The sequence below is a fragment of the Chanos chanos genome, chromosome 3, assembly GCF_902362185.1.
Source record: "Chanos chanos chromosome 3, fChaCha1.1, whole genome shotgun sequence".
NCBI lineage: Eukaryota > Metazoa > Chordata > Actinopteri > Gonorynchiformes > Chanidae > Chanos > Chanos chanos.
In genome coordinates, this window is record NC_044497.1 from 57,665,826 (window position 1) to 57,685,825 (window position 20,000).

Genomic DNA, 20,000 nt, shown 5'->3' on the forward strand with positions numbered 1-20,000 from the left:
GAGTACAGGCCTGTATTTTAATACATGAAACATGCATGTAAATGTGTTGGTACGAGAGAAGAAATAAGAAGAGTGGGTTGGGGTTAGGGAATGTGCTTGATCGTAAATGTTGTTCCCATATCCCTCCTGTTCTGTCAACACGAGTCTTTGTCTGTGCATTTAGTCATTAACTGGCTGTGTCTCTGTGCATCAGTGTTAGGTGATTAACTGCATCCAGGCTGTGTCTCTGTGCATCAGTGTTTGGTGATTAATTGCATCCAGGCTGTGTCTCTGTGCATCAGTGTTAGGTGATTAATTGCACCAGGCTGTGTCTCTGTGCATCAGTGTTTGGGGATTAATTGCATCCAGGCTGTGTCTCTGTGCATCAGTGTTTGGGGATTAATTGCATCCAGGCTGTGTCTCTGTGCATCAGTGTTTGGTGATTAATTGCATCCAGGCTGTGTCTCTGTGCATCAGTGTTAGGTGATTAATTGCACCAGGCTGTGTCTCTGTGCATCAGTGTTTGGGGATTAATTGCACCAGGCTGTGTCTCTGTGCATCAGTGTTAGGTGTTTAATTGCACCAGGCTGTGTCTCTGTGCATCAGTGTTAGGTGATTAATTGCACCAGGCTGTGTCTCTGTGCATCAGTGTTTGGGGATTAATTGCATCCAGGCTGTGTCTCTGTGCATCAGTGTTTGGGGATTAATTGCATCCAGGCTGTGTCTCTGTGCATCAGTGTTTGGTGATTAATTGCATCCAGGCTGTGTCTCTGTGCATCAGTGTTAGGTGATTAATTGCACCAGGCTGTGTCTCTGTGCATCAGTGTTTGGGGATTAATTGCACCAGGCTGTGTCTCTGTGCATCAGTGTTAGGTGATTAATTGCATCCAGGCTGTGTCTCTGTGCATCAGTGTTTGGTGATTAATTGCATCCAGGCTGTGTCTCTGTGCATCAGTGTTAGGTGATTAATTGCACCAGGCTGTGTCTCTGTGCATCAGTGTTAGGTGATTAACTGCATCCAGGCTGTGTCTCTGTGCATCAGTGTTAGGTGATTAACTGCATCCAGGCTGTGTCTCTGTGCATCAGTGTTAGGTGATTAATTGCCTCCATGCTGGAGCAGCCTGTGTGAGTCACACACAGAAACAGATGACTGAATGTTTCTTTGTCCTCTCAGAGAAGAGGTGTCACAAACAGATGACACTGAATAACAACTCCAGCTGTCCAGAACCTTCTCTGCCAGAGCGAAGCTTAGGACAGTTAGGAAAATGTCTTTAAATGAGCTGAGGATGATGGTTCCTCTGTCCAGCCATCTGCCTGCGGCAGGCGTGGATGGTCTAGACCAGGAGGGCTCGTCCCACTTTTAAAACTCAACCAAAATTGATCTCACCGTGTCTCATTCATAAATTTGAACTTTTTAAATTATATTTGAGAGAAAAAGGAATGTCAGAAAATTGCTATTCAGTCAAAACAAAGAGAGATGCATTTAGCTCCAGCAGACACCTGTAAAAACGGCCAACACCAAGCCATTTACGGCAAGATTAAATAATGTCCTAACTCTGCAGATCGAACCTCTCCGACAGAGGACTTAGGCTCACACGCTTTAGAGTCTAAAAACCCATTTGCTTCTCGATTACTGGCCATTTCAGCAGCTGTAGTCTAAAGCCAGGGCTGAAGTGCTCCTCTAATGAGTTATTTTCAAAGCATGTCGTTTTCCCCATTACGGCAGGTCATCCATCCGGCTTTTCCTGCGGAAAAACAACGGGCTGTAATCGCTGATGCTGTGCTACAGTGTCTCACCCTCGAGCACGTAGACCAGGGAGCCATCGTCTCCCTCCTGGATAACACAGCAGCCTTTGGTCACAGTGGTGGGGTGCATGCAGTCGGTAATGGTCAGGATCTGACTGGCCTCCAGATGCTTCATGAAGTCATTCTCCAGCAGAGCCCTTTGGATCAGCTCACGAGACCTGCCAGGACAGGAAAGACGCTTCTCATGGGTATAAAGAGATCTGCTCCAGCCCACAGACTTAAAACTCCGCATCGTAGCACAGTAATGGGCAACAGATGGGATATTTAGTCAGTGTGTGTGTGCGTGTGTGTTTCTTACTCACTTCTCACTCTTGCTGTAGTTGGTCAGTGTGACGTGGGTGAGCTGACTGGGGTCCAGAGCAGTAGGCTCTGCTGAGATGGCTTGTCTCTTGGTTCGCTGTGGCTCCTCTGATGGAACAGTGGACAGTCCTGACATTGGGCAGTGGTCGAAGATGTTCAGTATTAATATCAGACACTTCATCATAAAAATCACCACGGCTACGCTGTCAATTATTGATTATTTTTAACCAAGGTATCTCTTGCTGTCTGAAACGGCAAGTTTTGTTTTTGAAAAGTTCTAAACCATTGTAGTCTTAGATTTAATGTGTTTGTGTTTTATGAATGTGTTCACTGTTTTCAGCCATTTTCATTACAGTGTGTGAGTGTGTGTGTGAGTGTGTGTGTGTGGGGGGGGGGGGGGGGGGGGTTGTAGATACTAATGGACTCTGTGCTCTGTTACACTAATGTTAATGTGTGTTATATAGATTGGGCTTCTTACAGAATGGGAAGAGAGTGGACAGAGGTGTTCTGTTTTGGAGGAGTGAAAAGCAGGTACGGATGGTGTTACGTTGGCTTTTGTTCCTGTTGTGTTGGCAGTAAAAATGAATAAGTTCAGTGGAATTCACTGTAGTAAAAACTCCCTGTATCCCTAGAGAAGCTTGGAATTATCATCAAAACATAAGGAGAAAATTAAAATATTCATAGGTTTGGAAGAGAATAGCGTGCAGGGTTACAGTTGGAGAGTTAAAGGAATTAGAGGAAAGGACCACCGGGGTTAAAACTAAGGGAATGATAATTAGAGATGTCCACCTGTGGCATTGCCTGAGCCTGACGAGACTGAAGGAATCAGGCCAGCTCGCTGACGGTCCAGCTCTCCCTGTAGCTGTCTAATGAGGTCATCTTTAGTGTCCAGCTCCAGTTCCAGTTCATCTATGAGGGCATCACGTTGTCGGAGCTCCTCAATCTTAGTCTGCAGAGCAAACTGGAGGTCCCGTAGCGTTCCCATCGCCCTGAAACATCAACGACAGCCAAGATTCCGTACGACATGACGTACAGCACGCACCGTGTCATACTGTTTCGATACAATGCAATTCAACATGGTGCAAAAAGTTCGTTTTTAATGCTGCTATATTTTTGACTGGATGCAAGAAAAAAATCTAGTGGGCAGGGTATAAATCAGTGGAGCCCAGTTATAGCGGATCCGTCAAAAATAAACAAACTAATAAACAAACAAAAACAACAACATAGTCAGTTTATACCCGTCACTCGACATTTGACATGACCATCTCCGCGCACAGTGCAAAGGGAAATTTACTTGTTAACGTTGATGTTAGCAGTATTTTTAAAGGCGATATGCGTATCCGACTCCACCGACAAAGAGACTACCAAATCGATTCGGTTCCCTCCCAACTTCTGCTCGATACACGCTGCTTGAATCGGTGCAGTTTCATCGTAAACATTAAATCCAATGCAGCGATTCGGATCGGTGAATCGTTACACTCCTAAAGTCAGATCCCGTCAGAATGGATGAAGGTTTAATACATAGGCTAGACGTTGCCAGAAGAGGACAACGACCTGTTAAAAGCAGTCTTGCTACAGTATTTTGTTTATTAAAGCTTTTCACTGCAGAGTATTACATGAATATTTTGCTGATCGGTTTGTTGGTTGATGTGTTTAAATGAACGTAATAGAATCAGTAAACCAGTGTGAATGATACATCTGAGAATTTTCAAATAACTCTTCATGTCAGACTTTATAATCAATTTCTTAAGAAAGAAATAGAAAAAAACATCATCATCGTCATCAGTATCCAAAATCAAGCATAATCTGGAAAACATGAAACAGTGCAATAGAAGATAAAAAATTTTTAGAAACAGTTGCAGTAGAAAGAAATTTTGGAGGACACAATTAACATTGTTTGAGAACGGCTTACTTCTGCTTAGACTTGTTTCAGATAGTCTTGAGTGTTAAGTCCAGTAGTCGGTCCGTGTTAGTAATATTCTTAAAAACGATGGCTTGCCCGCTTATAACAGCGGACAGCTCCACTGCGATTGCCCTCAAGAACGTGGAGAAAAATCCGAGAGCCAGTTTAGTTGAAACACAAACTGTTAGGATAGTCTCCTGAAATCCTGAATACGCACACCTCCTTAAATCCCGGCACTGGTACCATGGTGCTCTTCGAACACAGGCAGTAATCCTGGTATGTGACTCCACAAATCAACGCAACCTTTCCTTCTCGACCTCCATCAGATGAGCGCACGCGTGCACCACCCTAAAGTTCACACAGTCGTTCATTTGCACAGACACGGGTTTGGTCACTCGACTATTTCCTCACGAATCTGAATAAAGTCTTTGGATGAATTGCAGGCTATTGCATTGGCCCCTCGAAGCCTCATCATTACTCCTGATGTTTTCAATAACTAGCATATAGGCTACGTAATTATTCAGTAATCAAAATATCACGTTTAACTCACACAGAAGCCTAGTAAATTTAACTGATAACCTGTTTGTCTTTAAAAATTTGACAGAATCATTCTGCTAATCGAACTAACCTGGCGAACGGGATGCGAGGACAGCGTTGAGCACGGCAGAGTCGCACTTCATATCCACATTAACTATACGGAGTGAGATGACGGCTGGGAGACCCTGCTCATGGTTCTTTGACTAGACATCCTACACAAGACGCGTTCACACAAGTCCTAACTGTTCGATTCACATCGTCTCACTTTGTCGAGCCTTATATACACGGACGTAAATGTAAGAAAATAGAAAATTACAAAATGTGACATATTAAATAAATTATAAAGTGACGACGACGACGACGACGACAACGGCAAGAAACAATAATACGCAGTTTTTACAACCACAGATTTGAATAGTTGACAGTTTTAATGGTGTTGTTATTTTTCAGTATTGATTCTTTCGGCTTTAAAGCACGAGACGTGTTTTACAGACTACACTGCCGTAGACTGCACATTCAAAAAGGAAAGACTAACCTATGAAACTGTGTAATGTTATATTTATGAAAATGTCATAATGAATGAAAATAGTGCATCCGGTGCATTCGAGTTTTAGTAGAGGTTTGTTTTCTTTCTTTCTTTCTTTCTTCTTCTTCTTCTTTTTTTTTTTTTTTAAAGTAGCCTACGGTTCAAATGGAACGTCACTGAATTTTGTCGAAAGTCTTGAACCCAATCAGCAGATTGTATTATCAAGATGGCGTCGTCGGATTTGGGAACGAATAACCACACCGAACAGAAACTGGAATTGTATCCTTACATGCTCTAACTTCAGGCTTTTTTAATTAAGTGTTATGAAATTCTGTTGTAGGCACCCCCCCCCCCCTTTTTTTTTTTTTGCAAAGAGTATTTTGCTTGTGTTGTTCAAAGTATATGGCTTAACTGGACCGCTGTCAGACCACGAAAACTCGATGGCACATGTGGCTCTGAACTGACAGCGGTTGTTAAGTAAAATTTTGCTGAATGATTTCGGTTTGAGATAGTTTACCTTGACCGTCAGACAGTTCACTGGAAGTCCCTTTACCGTCTGCGCGTGAAGCGCACATAGCTCTGCAGTCTCTGTCCCCTGATCGCGAGCCACGGAAAGGGGGGATTACGAAGAAACTCAGTGCATCGGGGAACATGTTGTCTGCGTAAGTATTTACTCTAAATTCATTTGCACACTCTTTGTTAGGTTTATCGACCTACCGTTATATTTTTAATTTGGGAATGAGTGTGGATAGCAGGGCCGTCATAAAAGTTCCCGGCCACAGTTAATGACATGCGGTATCTGTTACATGTCTCCTGTTAGACACTGGACGGCAGATGAGGCTCGTATTCTCCGTGTTTCAGTCGGGTCGTTTCTGGATCATCTATCGCTGGTTTTGGAGACTATGGATGCATTTGGACCTCCTGCTCCACAATAACACTCTGGCTATGATAGTGATCAGGAAAAGGTGCTGAGCTGGTCTTATGCAGTGGACATTACCAGTAAGGGATTAAACCAGGAATCCACCACTGTCAGGGTGGCAGTAACGCGAGAAAGAGTTGTCCTGAATTGGTCCTACTGGGTGGTAAATCAGGGTTGTTCAACTCTGACTCTCACATTCAGAGACCATGCTTGGTATTACTGTTGCCCTTTAGATAAGGACAAACGTCTACATGGGAGTCAGTTTTGTGCATTTTTCAGCCATCATAGACACACAGTTCCGTGGATTTCTCGAACAGAGTTGAATGGCACTAGTCCTCAAGATGGGTTTACTGGTTTGACACAGACTGGCGTCACGCTGTTCACTGAACACACCTTTTTTTATAGCTCTGTCACATGGTTTCAGTAAGTTGTTTGATATGTAAAGTGAACTGAAAAATAAATGACATTTTGATGTAAACAGATGAGTATTAGTGAAAGTTTTTCAGACAAGCACAGTGCACGCAAACACTTAATAAGACGTCGTTAAAGACACCTGACTGATCTGTCCACGTGCCTGGTACTTTCCTCAATGACCATCTCTAATCCATTACTGCATCTGCAGTGGAACTTCACCTCCTTATGGTGCCTTTGGGTTGAGAGCTCCAGAACCGACCTGAACTGTGAGGGCCTCAGTGGCCATGTCTGCCTCTTTTGGGTCTGATGGCTCTGGCCTGCATGACTCCCACCCCTCTCAGGATGCTTCAGTCTCCATCAGCTCTGGGTCTCGCAGCAGACAGATCTCCCTCTGTCTCAGACTCACCCCACAAACTCACAGTGATCCACCACTGAGAAGGATCTAGTGGATCTACAGAACATACTGTACCACACTAAAGAGCTCATTAGATCACTGGCCTGCACACCTTTACCTTATGGCTCTTCTCACCTGGTCTAGAGTTTCAGTGAGTACTGTACTCCTCAGTATCCAGAGATCACACTGTATTCCCCACTATCCAGATCTGAGTCAGTACTCCTCACTGTGCAGAACTGACACAGTGCTCCTCACTGTGCAGAACTGACACAGTACAGTACTCCTCACTGTGCAGAACTGACACAGTACTCCTCACTGTGCAGAACTGACACAGTACTCCTCACTGTGCAGAACTGACACAGTACAGTACTCCTCACTGTGCAGAACTGACACAGTACAGTGCTCCTCACTGTGCAGAACTGACACAGTACAGTGCTCCTCACTGTGCAGAACTGACACAGTACAGTACTCCTCACTGTGCAGAATTGACACAGTACAGTACTCCTCACTGTGCAGGGCTGACACAGTACAGTACTCCTCACTGTGCAGAACTGACACAGTACAGTGCTCCTCACTGTGCAGAACTGACACAGTACAGTACTCCTCACTGTGCAGGGCTGACACAGTACAGTACTCCTCACTGTGCAGAACTGACACAGTACAGTACTCCTCACTGTGCAGGGCTGACACAGTACAGTACTCCTCACTGTGCAGAACTGACACAGTACAGTGCTCCTCACTGTGCAGAACTGACACAGTACTCCTCACTGTGCAGAACTGACACAGTACAGTACTCCTCACTGTGCAGAACTGACACAGTACAGTACTCCTCACTGTGCAGGGCTGACACAGTACAGTACTCCTCACTGTGCAGGGCTGACACAGTACAGTACTCCTCACTGTGCAGGGCTGACACAGTACAGTACTCCTCACTGTGCAGGGCTGACACAGTACAGTACTCCTCACTGTGCAGAACTGACACAGTGCTCCTCACTGTGCAGGGCTGACACAGTACAGTACTCCTCACTGTCCAGAACTGACTTGAGTCACCGGATGAGACTTCACCCATATGTGGCTAAAGAGGACTTGCATGACATGACCAATAGCTATGCTTCGGCAGAGTGTCCTTTACAGGCACAGTGTACACACACTTCTAGAAAAAAGACGACACTCAGAAACTCCTGTGTCATTTAGGAAAATGTTTTTATGATTCGTTGCTAAGAAATGTCGCATGTTAACAGATGATTAAACGTAACAGTTTGGGCACAACATCTACTTAAATTACAACACAGAACATACAGACAGACAGTTGAGTTCATTGGTTTACAGTTGGCATATATGAATTCAAAAGGGTATATATTTTTCTGTGATTTTAATACAACACTGGTTAATTGAGTATAGCAAAGACAAAACCATGGCTAAGAAGCTTAAAAGATTGTTAGGGCTCAGTGACTGTCCTCAGAATGATTCCTGTCCCCCTCAGACACACTGACATACACAGCGTGACCTCAGACACACTGACATACACAGCGTCACCTCCACGCCAGAGGACTGCCAGGAGAATGGAAGGACTGCGTTGGCTTGGATACGCTAGGAGGTCAGTCTGGCCCTCGGCCGTGCCTCACCCATGGTGCTCATTCTTAATTTTCTCACCACTTCAGTTGCACATACGAGACCCTGGGTACACCTTCTCTAAACATGTTGTTTATAAAGTGAAAAAAAAAAAAAACAGAAAACAAACTTGACATCATAGGATCGCATACTTTAGTGCAACTAAAAATCCTGCAGCAGTGAAGAGTCCTGGACTTTGCAGACTGTGGGGTTGAATGAGTGTGTATGTCACTACATTCATTTGCTTCAGATGGGGATGGGGTGGGGGTGGGGTCTTCCTTACGCAGACTGAAGGTCAGACATGAGATGACAGTAAAGTGCCTGTGTTTGTTAATAAAATCCCTGTGAACTTCATTCATGACGGCAACGTAGCACCGAGCTCTTCAGAAACACAGCTGAGCCTCAGAATGGACGTCTGACGTTTTGTTTTTTTTTTTCCCTTCAGCAGCTAAAGTGCCCCTCACTGCTCATGGCTGTGTTTTTACCTTCGATCTGACACATCCAGAAAGCACGCGTTAAGTTGACAGAGCTGAAAGACCAGTTTTTACTTTGGAATGGAGGAGCGGTCTGTGATCATACAGACCAGACAAAATGCTTGGCAAACAGGGAATTACAATTCGGTTTGGCAGTGGAGCAGAACCTGCCCCATAAAGGCTACAGAAAAACAAACCCAAACAAAAGGATGGCACGTTTAGAGTGGAGACAGACAGAAAGGGCACCAAGAGAGTCTCAATGACTGGAATTAATGATCAGCTGGAACAGAAAATAAGAAAGCAAAAATAATAACTTTAGTAGAAATCATAATAACATCTACCACGTCTCAGCTATTCTCGTGGAGACGAGCTCTCTGAAAGCACTTGTAGGAAAGGTGATGCTGTGCCAACGACTTTCTCTCATCCTGTATCACTTGTTTCGCTAAGGTGGGGAGTAGAGGAGAACCTGTGTGTTCTGTGCTGCATGGGGATGGTTTGCATGTGGAGGACGGGTCAGGGGGAGTTCCGCCCGTGTCGCGGTCTCCCCCCGCCGCCTCCCTGTTCTCTCTGGTCCCCGCGCTCTCTCCGCGTCCCTTTTCAACAGCTGCAGCCGTCATTGGAGGAAGGTGGTCTGTCATCTCGCAGTTTGATCTGGTCCGGAAAATCATACGTCTCCACCTCAGATTCCTGTCAGAGAAAACCCAGTCAAGATGGCAGTGCCTGAACAGGAACGGAGTGAAACGCTGCAGCGCGGAATTCAGCACCAGTTTCCCATGCATTCAACACTCACACAGTACCACAGAAGCCATGCACAACCACACAAGTCTGTTCTAATGAATACAACGGCAGAGCTAAGGCGTCCTCGCTGGAGCACGCTCTCGTTAACTGTCGTCAGTCAGTCAGCAGACCACGCGGCCTGACTCTGTGGACACACGTCTGCTTTGAGCGGGTGCGTAACATACCTGTTTCAGGGCATTTCGAGCTATGGTCTGGAAGGCCTGGTCCACGTTTATGGCCTCTTTGGCACTGGTCTCAAAGTAGGGGATACTGTTCTTGCTCTGACACCATGCTTGGGCTCGCTTTGTCGTCACCTGCACAGAACACGTGACACCGTTACAGCCTTACCCATTCACTCACACTCACTACAGCATCAAACATCAACACCAGCCTCATCCATTCACTCACACTCACTACAGCATCAAACATTCACTCACTACAGCATCAAACATCAACACCAGCCTCATCCATTCACTCACACTCACTACAGCATCAAACATTCACTCACTACAGCATCAAACATCAACACCAGCCTCATCCATTCACTCACACTCACTACAGCATCAAACATCAACACCAGCCTCATCCATTCACTCACACTCACTACAGCATCAAACATTCACTCACTACAGCATCAAACATCAACACCAGCCTCATCCATTCACTCACACTCACTACAGCATCAAACATTCACTCACTACAGCATCAAACATCAACACCAGCCTCATCCATTCCCTCACACTCACTACAGCATCAAACATCAACACCAGCCTTACCCATTCACTTACACTCCCTACAGCATCAAACCTCAACACCAGCCTCACCCATTCACTCACACTCACTACAGCATCAAACATCAACACCAGCCTCATCCATTCACTCACACTCACTACAGCATCAAACATTCACTCACTACAGCATCAAACATCAACACCAGCCTCATCCATTCCCTCACACTCACTACAGCATCAAACATCAACACCAGCCTCACCCATTCACTCACACTCACTACAGCATCAAACATTCACTCACTACAGCATCAAACATCAACACCAGCCTCACCCATTCACTCACACTCACTACAGCATCAAACATCAACACCATCCTCATCCATTCACTCACACTCACTACAGCATCAAACATCAACACCAGCCTTACCCATTCACTCACACTCACTACAGCATCAAACATCAACACCAGCCTCATCCATTCCCTCAAACTCACTACAGCATCAAACATCAACACCAGCCTTACCCATTCACTCACACTCACTACAGCATCAAACCTCAACACCAGCCTCATCCATTCACTCACACTCACTACAGCATCAAACATCAACACCAGCCTCATCCATTCCCTCAAACTCACTACAGCATCAAACATCAACACCAGCCTTACCCATTCACTCACACTCACTACAGCATCAAACATCAACACCAGCCTCATCCATTCCCTCAAACTCACTACAGCATCAAACATCAACACCAGCCTCATCCATTCCCTCAAACTCACTACAGCATCAAACCTCAACACCAGCCTCATCCATTCCCTCAAACTCACTACAGCATCAAACATCAACACCAGCCTCATCCATTCCCTCAAACTCACTACAGCATCAAACATCAACACCAGCCTTACCCATTCACTCACACTCACTACAGTATCAAACATCAACACCAGCCTTACCCATTCACTCATACTCACTACAGCATCAAACATCAACACCAGCCTCATCCATTCACTCACACTCACTACAGCATCAAACATTCACTCATTACAGCATCAAACATCAACACCAGCCTCATCCATTCACTCACACTCACTACAGCATCAAACATCAACACCAGCCTTACCCATTCACTCACACTCACTACAGCATCAAACATCAACATCAGCCTCATCCATTCACTCACACTCACTATAGCATCAAACATCAACACCAGCCTCACCCATTCACTCACACTCACTACAGCATCAAACATTCACTCACTACAGCATCAAACATCAACACCAGCATCATCCATTCACTCACACTCACTACAGCATCAAACATCAACACCAGCAACAACACTGACAGCTACAACCGCTGTCCATCGCAGGCATCCGCCACAGACACACCAAAGACAACAAAGTGACCAGAGTAAAGCATGTGAGAGGCAAACACAGCCGTCCCTCAGGCTTCGCGTAAACACTTGTGTATGTCGGGCGGAGACACACCTGTCTGTTCTCCAGGTCAATCTTGTTACCAAGCACCACAAAGGGGAAGTTCTCAGGGTCCCTGGGGCTGGCCTGGATGAGGAACTCGTCCCTCCAGCTGTCCAGAGTCTTAAAGGTGTTTGGTGCAGTCACGTCGTACACCAGGACACAGCAGTCCGCCCCTCTGTAAAATGCCACGCCCAGAGACTGGAACCGTTCCTGACCTGCTGTGTCCCAGATCTGTAACACACACAAATGAGGAAACTGCCCAACTTCTGCAAACGAACCTAGTGGCGGGGTTGAATGATCATTATGTGATAGTGAATGTGAACAGAGATGGCTCATAACATGCATGCACAGTGAGGCACAAACCTGCATAGTGACCAGTCTGTCATCAACCATCACCTCCTTGGTGAGGAAATCGGCTCCAATGGTGGCTTTATACTGATTACTGAATTTTTTATTCACATACTGGTTCATCAAAGAGGTCTTGCCAACACTGTAAGTGACAGAAAAACAAAACTAATGATGATCCACCCACAGCATAACAGAAAAACGGCCAGAAAACTCGTCTGTTTTTCTTCCCTTACCCTGAGTCACCGAGAATGATCACCTTCAGCAGCACCTTCTTACGGGAGGCCATCCTGGTCTCTGCTGAGCTAGAGATGACAGAGAACGCATTTCATCATGGGGCTGATAATCAGTGTTCGCGTTCAATTTACAAGCACCTTCCACCATCCCACACTATTCCGCAATTACATGCATGCGAGCAGAATATGGTAGATAACAGCTTACTGTACTTCAGAATACACGGGTTTGATTGCAAAAAACAAACAAACAATTATTTCTTGATCACTTATATACCCACACAACTAGGAATAATTTCGGAATCGCTCAACTCTCTTGCTTTTATCTGTCTGATGACGAACTAAATTATCTCGACTAAATTGGGCTACCTACCTGATTAATTCATACTTCGTGAAACGGCTAAACTGCTGATTTCCACTCTGCCTACCAGGAGGGGCTAGTTTCAGTAGTAAGGCAAGCCAAGTTACATTCCTTAACGATATGCGTTTGCAAATACAGAACGTCAGTTTAATCAATAAATTGGTTACCAAGTGACCAACATGGTGCTGCTAAATTGTTCTGAAACACTCACTTCATTAAGACAGTTTGCAAAATTAATATTCGAACTGTCCAACCTAACAAGCTGAAACTGCTGTCAAACTGATCAAATTTACTGTCAAGAGCTAACCGACTGGCTAGCTAACAAGAAATCCAAGTTTCGGGACTGTGCATACTTTGAAATGGCAGAAAATGTAGTAAGCTGAATTTACGAACGGGTTCCACGGTAACCGAAAACTCTGTCGTCAAAGCTTAAACCGCGGTCAGTTGGCGAACGAGTTTTTTACACTCAGTACATCTCGCTAGCTATGCTAGACAGATAGCCTAGCTGTGTAGCTTAGTTCCCCTCGGCAGATATGCTAGGATAGCGTTGAAAGCTTACCATGCTGGCTTGCTTGCTAACTAAATGACCAAATCGCAAACGAGTGAACTATCTTTAAAGATTACCTTTCGCTCACAAGCTTAGCCTGTTAGACAACAACTCGTCTCGGCGGAATGAAGCAGACTATAAACGTATTAAGTTGTCGAGGTACAGCTTGGGCTGGCTGCTCTTTACGGAGGAAGATATCCTAAGGTAAAAGTCTCGGGTCCAACCGATGAATAGTCACATCCGCTTTTGTTATGCTTTGACTCAATATGGCCGTAGAGTCACGAGGATTTGACGTTGCAGCTCTCCAGAATGCGCTCGCTCATCAAATCCCGTGACACACGAATATTACCATAGCATGATCATTTAGAAAAATTACACAACGCGTAGTTGTATCGTCACAACTATTTTATCCTCACGTGGCTTCTAGAGGTTACGTTGATCATCCCAGATATCATGTAGCTACTCACATAACACGTATCTTATCCCCACAAAGTTTATGTTCATGCAGAGACGGATACGACTAGTTAAGGAATATTACAATAAATATCAAAACAATAAGACTTGTGTTTCCGTGAAGCCGCCCAGTGTTCCATGTCAAAGCGCTAAAATCAGCCAAACTTGGCCTTGGGCATGTGGATCACATAACAGGGTTTTTATTTTAAAAAACAAACAAAAACTCTTTATTCTCCATACACAAATTATTCTACATATTTAGGGCAGGAGAATGAAGCATAATAACTTGCATACAAGTGATTAAAGGACATAATCTCAAGTGTTTTCTAATCCCATCAGGACGTTCTATTACAATGCCTTGAACTTTCTGAAATGACCATCGCTTGTCCTCGTCAAACATGTTTACTGTAATATTTGCTGCAGATTTAATTCTTGGTTCTGTTCAGGATCAGAAGTCATCGTCGTCACAGATGTCGAGGTACACATCAAACGCCTCCCTGTTGCAGTTCCCATCGGGGGTGAAGACATATTTGTGGAATGTTCCGTCAACACATATGGCTGGAGACAGACGACAAAAAAACTGTAGGTATTTTGCAGCTTTTTAAATGTATTTTGTTACTTTGCCTGACGATAACAATCGTGCTTTTAATTCCGGACATCTCTCAATACGCCAGCTTACCAATGACAGAATTGACATTTTTGGAGGTGTTCTTTCCAAACGCACAGATGCAGGCACACTCAGCAGGCACGGTGAAGCTGGCGAGAGACCACTGACTGTCCACATACTGCCCAATGACAGGCCCCACCTTCCCCACGCGGGCCAGCCTACAGCACGGCACACGTTTCACACAAAAGAAAACAGATTCACAGTGAAAACTACAGTGTAAACATCTCAGATTTATCCACTCATCCACAGTGGCATACAGTTTTGACCATGCCAAAGGCTGGACATTTCTGGGAAAACCTGGGGCTGAAACAGTTTTATAAAGGGCAGAAGCTTGAGATTCGAAGCCGTTCCCCGGGATCACTGTTTGCTTTTCTACCAGAGCGCTATCAGCCTAAGAGCGTGGAGGAAGAGCCTTACGCAGAGCGGCGGTTCAGTCTGGTGTCTTTAAGAGCGAAGATGTGCACAGTGCCTTTGTCACTTGACGCACACAGGAAGGAGGAGTCGTGGCTGAAGTTGATGCTGGTAAAAAAAAAAAGGGGGACATTAATGGTGAGATACTGCGTGAGCCAGTCTACAAAACAAATTTAACATCTCTTCACTACACAAGTTAATGTCTCTTCACTACACAAGTTAATGTCTCTTCACTACACAAGTTAACATCTCTTCACTACACAAGTTAACATCTCTTCACTACACAAGTTAACATCTCTCCACTACACAAGTTCACATCTCTTCACTACACAAGTTCACATCTCTTCACTACACAAGTTCACATCTCTTCACTACACAAGTTCACATCTCTTCATTACACAAGTTAATGTCTCTTCACTACACAAGTTAACATCTCTTCACTACACAAGTTAACATCTCTTCACTACACAAGTTAACATCTCTCCACTACACAAGTTCACATCTCTTCACTACACAAGTTCACATCTCTTCACTACACAAGTTCACATCTCTTCACTACACAAGTTCACATCTCTTCATTACACAAGTTCACATCTCTTCACTACACAAGTTCACATCTCTTCATTACACAAGTTCACATCTCTTCACTACACAAGTTAACATCTCTTCACTACACAAGTTTAACATCTCTTCACTACACAAGTTAACATCTCTTCACTACACAAGTTAACATCTCTTCACTACACAAGACAGCACAAAAACACATCCCTCTGCCCCTGCTCCTGCCTGCTTAACTGCAGCTCACTGCTCAACAATGAAAGGACAACATCTCATACTAGTGCATATCCGTACACACACTCTGTCTTCTGTCTTGTACATATGCTACACACACTCTCTCTCCTCTCTTAATTACCAGTAAAGTGTGGCAGGGTCTGTCCCTCTTCGTAACTCCACCAGTTTATCTCGAGTGGTGGTGTCAAACAGTCGGATTAGGGTGCCTTTGCGGGATGCTGAGGCGGCCACGCTGCCAGGCTGGTTGAGCGCCAGGCAGGCGATCTCACTCTGATGGGCGTTTATAGTGAAAGGGGCTGAGGATGTGCCTGGCTTGGTGTTTGAAAGGTCCTGTCAGACGCAATCACAGAAATGTCAAATCCATAGCTGTTTCACATTTATGTGAAGGAGACAAGAAATACTGATGGCAACGAACTGAAACAAAATGCATAGTTTGTCTAATATGTGGCATATTCATTTCATGTATGTGTAAAGAACATATGACAGAGGACCTGAAGGTAGAGTCAGATTAAAGCCTTACCACCAACTGTAAACTGCCACACTTATGCCCTGGGAAAAGCAGTAGCTGTTTGTCCAAACTGGGGCACAAGTCACACAGACCTGAGACAGATGAACAGTAAAGTCATGTGGGACTACCAAAAGAAGATATGAACTGTTCATAGACCCACCGTGTATGTACAGACATATACCTTTTGGGTTGTCTCGGGTGTCAAACTCAAACAGCTTAACTGGGTTGTCTGGGAAACTGTATACGTAGATCCTGTTCTTTAAGACAATGATGATTCTTCACACACAATGAGAAGAGACAAGAAAAATGTACAAATGTTAACAAGCAGAGAGGCAAAGAAACAACACTTGGCCAAACAATCTCAAAAGAACCAGGTGTGTGAGGACAGACTCAGGGTGTTTCTCTCACTTGTCGTGTCTCATTCGCACAGCTAACACAGGCTTGGTGAATGTGAACTCCAGGACAAGTTTGTCTTTAGCATCTCTGACCTCCCGAGCGTCATCCCAGATCAACACTAAAAAAAAGAACTTTAAGAAAACCTTAAGCCTAAGGATAAGGTGTTACAAAATATTTGTACTGTACCATACTTACCGGAGATCTCGGAAAATTTAGGGTTGACACCGCCTCCAACAATCGCCAAAAGGTTTGAACGATGTAGCATGGTGCACTGCGCGACACTGCCGACTTGCTCGTGATCTGTAAGCCTCATACAAATGAGTAATGCGTCTGGGTTACAATCGCTAGACATTCATAAGTGAGCAACAAGGTTAGAGCTGTAATTACCTAGGTGTCCTTTTTCCATGAGAGGTTCGACATTATAAATCCGAACACCTGTCTCCATAGCACAACAGAAACAACCTGCAACAGCGGGGAAGGTTCTGTCAGTGGGACCGTTTATTCTGTCACTGAAACGACGTTGTTACAGAAACGTAGTAGTTTTACAGCATGTGGCAAAATCATTCAAAGGGAACTGATCTAGGGTTTATGGAAGCAGTGGTGCAGGACAGTGATAAAAAGCTAAGACAGCTACAGTCAGGTCCGGAGGACACGCAGATATTGTGACATTGCCAAAGCTGCGGTAACTCACTCTGATCCTGGTTGAACTGAAGGCTGTTGACTCCCCTCTGTTGAGCCATGTTTATTGTGGTGCTGTTTACAGCCTAGCCGAGGCTTCTTAAACTCTCATAGGCAATGAACCAGTGTATTGCGTGGAGATGGCACAAACAGCTGCCTGAGACACCGTGAAAGTGACGATAGAAAACAGGCTTAGCGAGGGAGGGTTATGTCAGTCCAGCGGTTTTACGAACACAAAGAACATGTGCGAAAAACGAGTGCAAGGTTTTTTCCAACAAAGCCCTTTTTGTTTACAAAACCGTACAGTGCAAAGCCAGATTAAACTCATAAGGATATGTCTTCAAAAATACTCCTTACCCTTAATGAAACATGGGGAAAGTCCTCATGAAAAGCGCTTACAGAAATATCAGACCGTTAAAAATTCTAAGCAAAATAACGGACAAAAGTAAAAAAGTACTGTACGGTTAGACTCCCGCTGCGGCTTGATGTTGGTGTTGTTGTTGTTGTGGTCCTCGTCGTCGCTCTCTTCCTCTATTCGGAACCGTTCCATAGTGTCAGGTTTTTTCTGCCCCCTACCGGACTGGAGAGTTTGGCAAGGATCGCGGGATTGTGGCGTGGGTGCCGTTCGAGGGCGGGAGTATACATTTTTGCACTAAAAAAATCTGCATGCGACATACAGACCTGAAAAAAGGAATTCCTCGTCCTAGTCCGGCAGTGTCACAGCGCAGGAACATATTTGTAAGTTATGAAATACAGCAATTTGTGCATCGCCTCATCAGGAATCTCTATACAAAGCACATTGCGCTCCGTTGCTATGGAAATCTGAGAACTTTCCACTACCTCCCTCAGGAAAAGCTGAATTTTCATTTACCAGTCGAGCAAAAAATCCATAAACACACAAAATTACGATTTGTTTTCAATAGAAACGTGGTGAGAACAGCACGGTTTTCTCCCTAAAACACCGAGGTTGAAGCTGACAGAAAAAACAGTAACTGTGTGTTGTTAGATCGATTAAAAAGTCAGACTGGAGACATGAGAGTGTTCCAACAATCCATAAGATGGCAGCAGATCGCCGAGGGAAAAAGTTAAGTACTTTCAGAGGACCACTCCTCATTAAGACCAAGTCATAAGCACTGGTTTCATGTGACGTCGTTTGCCTTTGAAGTGCCGAATACATGGTGAAAAGACACGACCAGATCGGTTTATATGAGACTCCAAATACAATTAGAGAGATATCATCGTGACCATAAAATAGCCTACAAATGGTGCTTCTGTCATACTTTTTCTTTCTTAATAAAGGATGAAATTTGAAAACAAAGTGATAGATATGATGGGATAGATATTTGTTATCGCAGGATCCTCTCCCTCGTGCACTTCACTCGAGTGTTTTAGAACATTTCTGCTCCTGTCAAGTCGCTGGGCTCCCGGCTACGCCTGCAACTGTCCCGACCACTTCTCCGCAGGTCTGAGAGCTGCACCATGTCATAAAAAAATATGTTTTCAACTGATGAGTACCCAAGCCCTCTGTCGCGGCACACCTACTGTCAGCTTATCTCAGACATCTGCAAACATCTGATCCCAGTTCAGCCGCGATCACAACCACAGCGCAGATCCCCTGAGAAGCATGTGAGCGAAAGCCTTTAGCAATTTAAAGAAAAGTAGAGAGAGACTGTATGTTTTTCACTTTCATTCATTGCCTTAAAGAAAAATATACCCTTATGATTTTACTGCCACCATGCCCACCCCCCGCAAAACACACACACACACACACACTCAATAAATGGACCTCTCCCCAAAATAAAATTTAAAAAAAAGCATGAGATAACATCAGACACCAATAAAGTCATTGCTGCTGATATTAAAAACACACATTCAGTGCTTAGGCACTTATAAAAACCTGAGAGAAAAAAAGAGGTTTCTCTCTGATAGGCTAATGGACATGTTATGTGATCAGGTTGACCTTCACATGGAGACCGTGAATGGAGGCATGTAACCACCTGTGCTCTGGGCGAGTTTGTCAGTGGGCCACACTGTGGACACTCAGAAACTTTGGCTTGGGGAGAGACTGTGTCAAAAATGAAGCCGTTGTTTCCTGTAGCTGTGGCTCAAATGTGGTTCCAACAAGTTCAGTCAACAGTTGCACATAAACTCATGTCATCTCATGGCCTGGAGGTCATATCTGTGCAACCGTCCCAATCATATGAGACTCCATTAATGTGGCTAAAATGGGAACAAACAGTCGTTCTGCCTTCACTCTCTCGTTCTGCCGTGTCCTTCCAGTGCCGAGACTTTGTTGTTGATTTCCACTCACCACTAAACACTGCAGCGTTTAATTAAATTTGTGTGTTGGAAATCCAAACTTGCTAAGAGCACTGTGAGGACTGAGACATCAGAGCCTGCGTAAATTATATCTGGGATCTTCTAAAACATCTAGCTTTTCAGCCCTCCTGGGAGGGTACAGGGTTGATGGCATTACGCCTCTTTTGCAGATATAAAAATGTACATATTTTTCCAGCTTTCTGTTTTTCATACATGTTCTGTGATTTGCTTAGTTTGTGATTTTTCAGAATTGCATGTTTTCTTAAACACATTCTTTTACCTGATGCAGGAGGCGGGGGTGCTGATGGTTGGTGTGTCACGATGCATGGTTTTACCTGATGGTTTCGGGATCCCAGGGGAATACATCAGGTTTGTTTTAATTTTTCTGTTTGTTCAGCGTCCCTAATCCTTGGGGGCGGGGGGGATGGGTTCTGTGCACATATTTT

The 20,000-nt window shown here is 44.5% G+C and overlaps 4 protein-coding genes across 7 annotated transcripts in view; 1 reads left to right on the forward strand and 3 right to left on the reverse strand.

Annotated features, from left to right (window-relative positions):
• The window catches only part of LOC115807633 (cGMP-dependent protein kinase 1-like), an 11,676-nt gene extending 8,606 nt beyond the window's left edge, over positions 1–3,070 (reverse strand). Inside the window, exons 1-4 of one of the 3 annotated variants that reach the window (XM_030768718.1) lie at positions 2,903–3,070; positions 2,510–2,525; positions 2,088–2,214; positions 1,777–1,943 (exon numbers count right to left, since the gene is read on the reverse strand). In XM_030768718.1, coding sequence (XP_030624578.1) covers positions 1,777–1,943; positions 2,088–2,214; positions 2,510–2,525; positions 2,903–3,070 — 478 coding nt within the window. Of the gene's footprint in view, positions 1–1,776; positions 1,944–2,087; positions 2,215–2,509; positions 2,526–2,874 lie in introns of all 3 variants that reach the window. The other 2 variants (XM_030768717.1, XM_030768716.1) reach the window with 2 other exon arrangements.
• Positions 3,071–5,264: 2,194 nt separating this feature from the next.
• Positions 5,265–6,335, forward strand: lage3 (L antigen family member 3). The gene is made up of 3 exons (XM_030770112.1): positions 5,265–5,330; positions 5,585–5,713; positions 5,872–6,335. The coding sequence occupies exons 1-3, from the start codon at positions 5,278–5,280 to the stop codon at positions 5,984–5,986; spliced, it is 297 nt and encodes a 98-aa protein (XP_030625972.1). The 5' UTR covers positions 5,265–5,277; the 3' UTR covers positions 5,987–6,335.
• Positions 6,336–7,962: 1,627 nt separating this feature from the next.
• Positions 7,963–13,541, reverse strand: zgc:100918 (Ras-related protein rab7-like). 2 transcript variants are annotated; one of them, XM_030768975.1, is made up of 6 exons: positions 13,408–13,541; positions 12,426–12,494; positions 12,208–12,334; positions 11,857–12,075; positions 9,825–9,953; positions 7,963–9,549 (listed from the first exon to the last, which is right to left on the reverse strand). In XM_030768975.1, the coding sequence occupies exons 2-6, from the start codon at positions 12,476–12,478 to the stop codon at positions 9,460–9,462; spliced, it is 618 nt and encodes a 205-aa protein (XP_030624835.1). In that variant the 5' UTR covers positions 12,479–12,494; positions 13,408–13,541; the 3' UTR covers positions 7,963–9,459. The 2 variants fall into 2 exon arrangements, with proteins under 2 accessions (XP_030624835.1, XP_030624836.1); XM_030768976.1 differs by lacking the exon at positions 13,408–13,541 and adding an exon at positions 12,796–12,863.
• Positions 13,542–14,021: 480 nt separating this feature from the next.
• wdr45 (WD repeat domain 45) lies at positions 14,022–17,621 on the reverse strand. The gene is made up of 11 exons (XM_030769162.1): positions 17,593–17,621; positions 17,249–17,392; positions 16,945–17,019; positions 16,753–16,857; positions 16,570–16,675; positions 16,343–16,437; positions 16,174–16,253; positions 15,775–15,983; positions 14,868–14,969; positions 14,463–14,608; positions 14,022–14,341 (listed from the first exon to the last, which is right to left on the reverse strand). The coding sequence occupies exons 2-11, from the start codon at positions 17,295–17,297 to the stop codon at positions 14,232–14,234; spliced, it is 1,077 nt and encodes a 358-aa protein (XP_030625022.1). The 5' UTR covers positions 17,298–17,392; positions 17,593–17,621; the 3' UTR covers positions 14,022–14,231.
• Positions 17,622–20,000: the final 2,379 nt, after the last annotated feature.

Coding starts and splice junctions, on each gene's coding strand:
- wdr45 (XM_030769162.1), bottom strand. CDS start 17,297: ATGGCTCAACAGAGGGGAGTCAACAGCCTTCAGTTCAACCAGGATCAG. Junction 14,970..15,774: donor GACCCTGCCACACTTTACTG/GTAATTAAGAGA, acceptor TTTTTTTACCAG/CATCAACTTCAGCCACGACT. Junction 14,609..14,867: donor AGACTGAACCGCCGCTCTGC/GTAAGGCTCTTC, acceptor GCCGTGCTGTAG/GCTGGCCCGCGTGGGGAAGG.
- zgc:100918 (XM_030768975.1), bottom strand. CDS start 12,478: ATGGCCTCCCGTAAGAAGGTGCTGCTGAAGGTGATCATTCTCGGTGAC. Junction 12,076..12,207: donor ACAGACTGGTCACTATGCAG/GTTTGTGCCTCA, acceptor TGTGTGTTACAG/ATCTGGGACACAGCAGGTCA. Junction 9,954..11,856: donor TTGACCTGGAGAACAGACAG/GTGTGTCTCCGC, acceptor TGTTCTGTGCAG/GTGACGACAAAGCGAGCCCA.
- lage3 (XM_030770112.1), top strand. CDS start 5,278: ATGGCGTCGTCGGATTTGGGAACGAATAACCACACCGAACAGAAACTG. Junction 5,331..5,584: donor ACCGAACAGAAACTGGAATT/GTATCCTTACAT, acceptor ACCGTCAGACAG/TTCACTGGAAGTCCCTTTAC. Junction 5,714..5,871: donor TCGGGGAACATGTTGTCTGC/GTAAGTATTTAC, acceptor GTCTCCTGTTAG/ACACTGGACGGCAGATGAGG.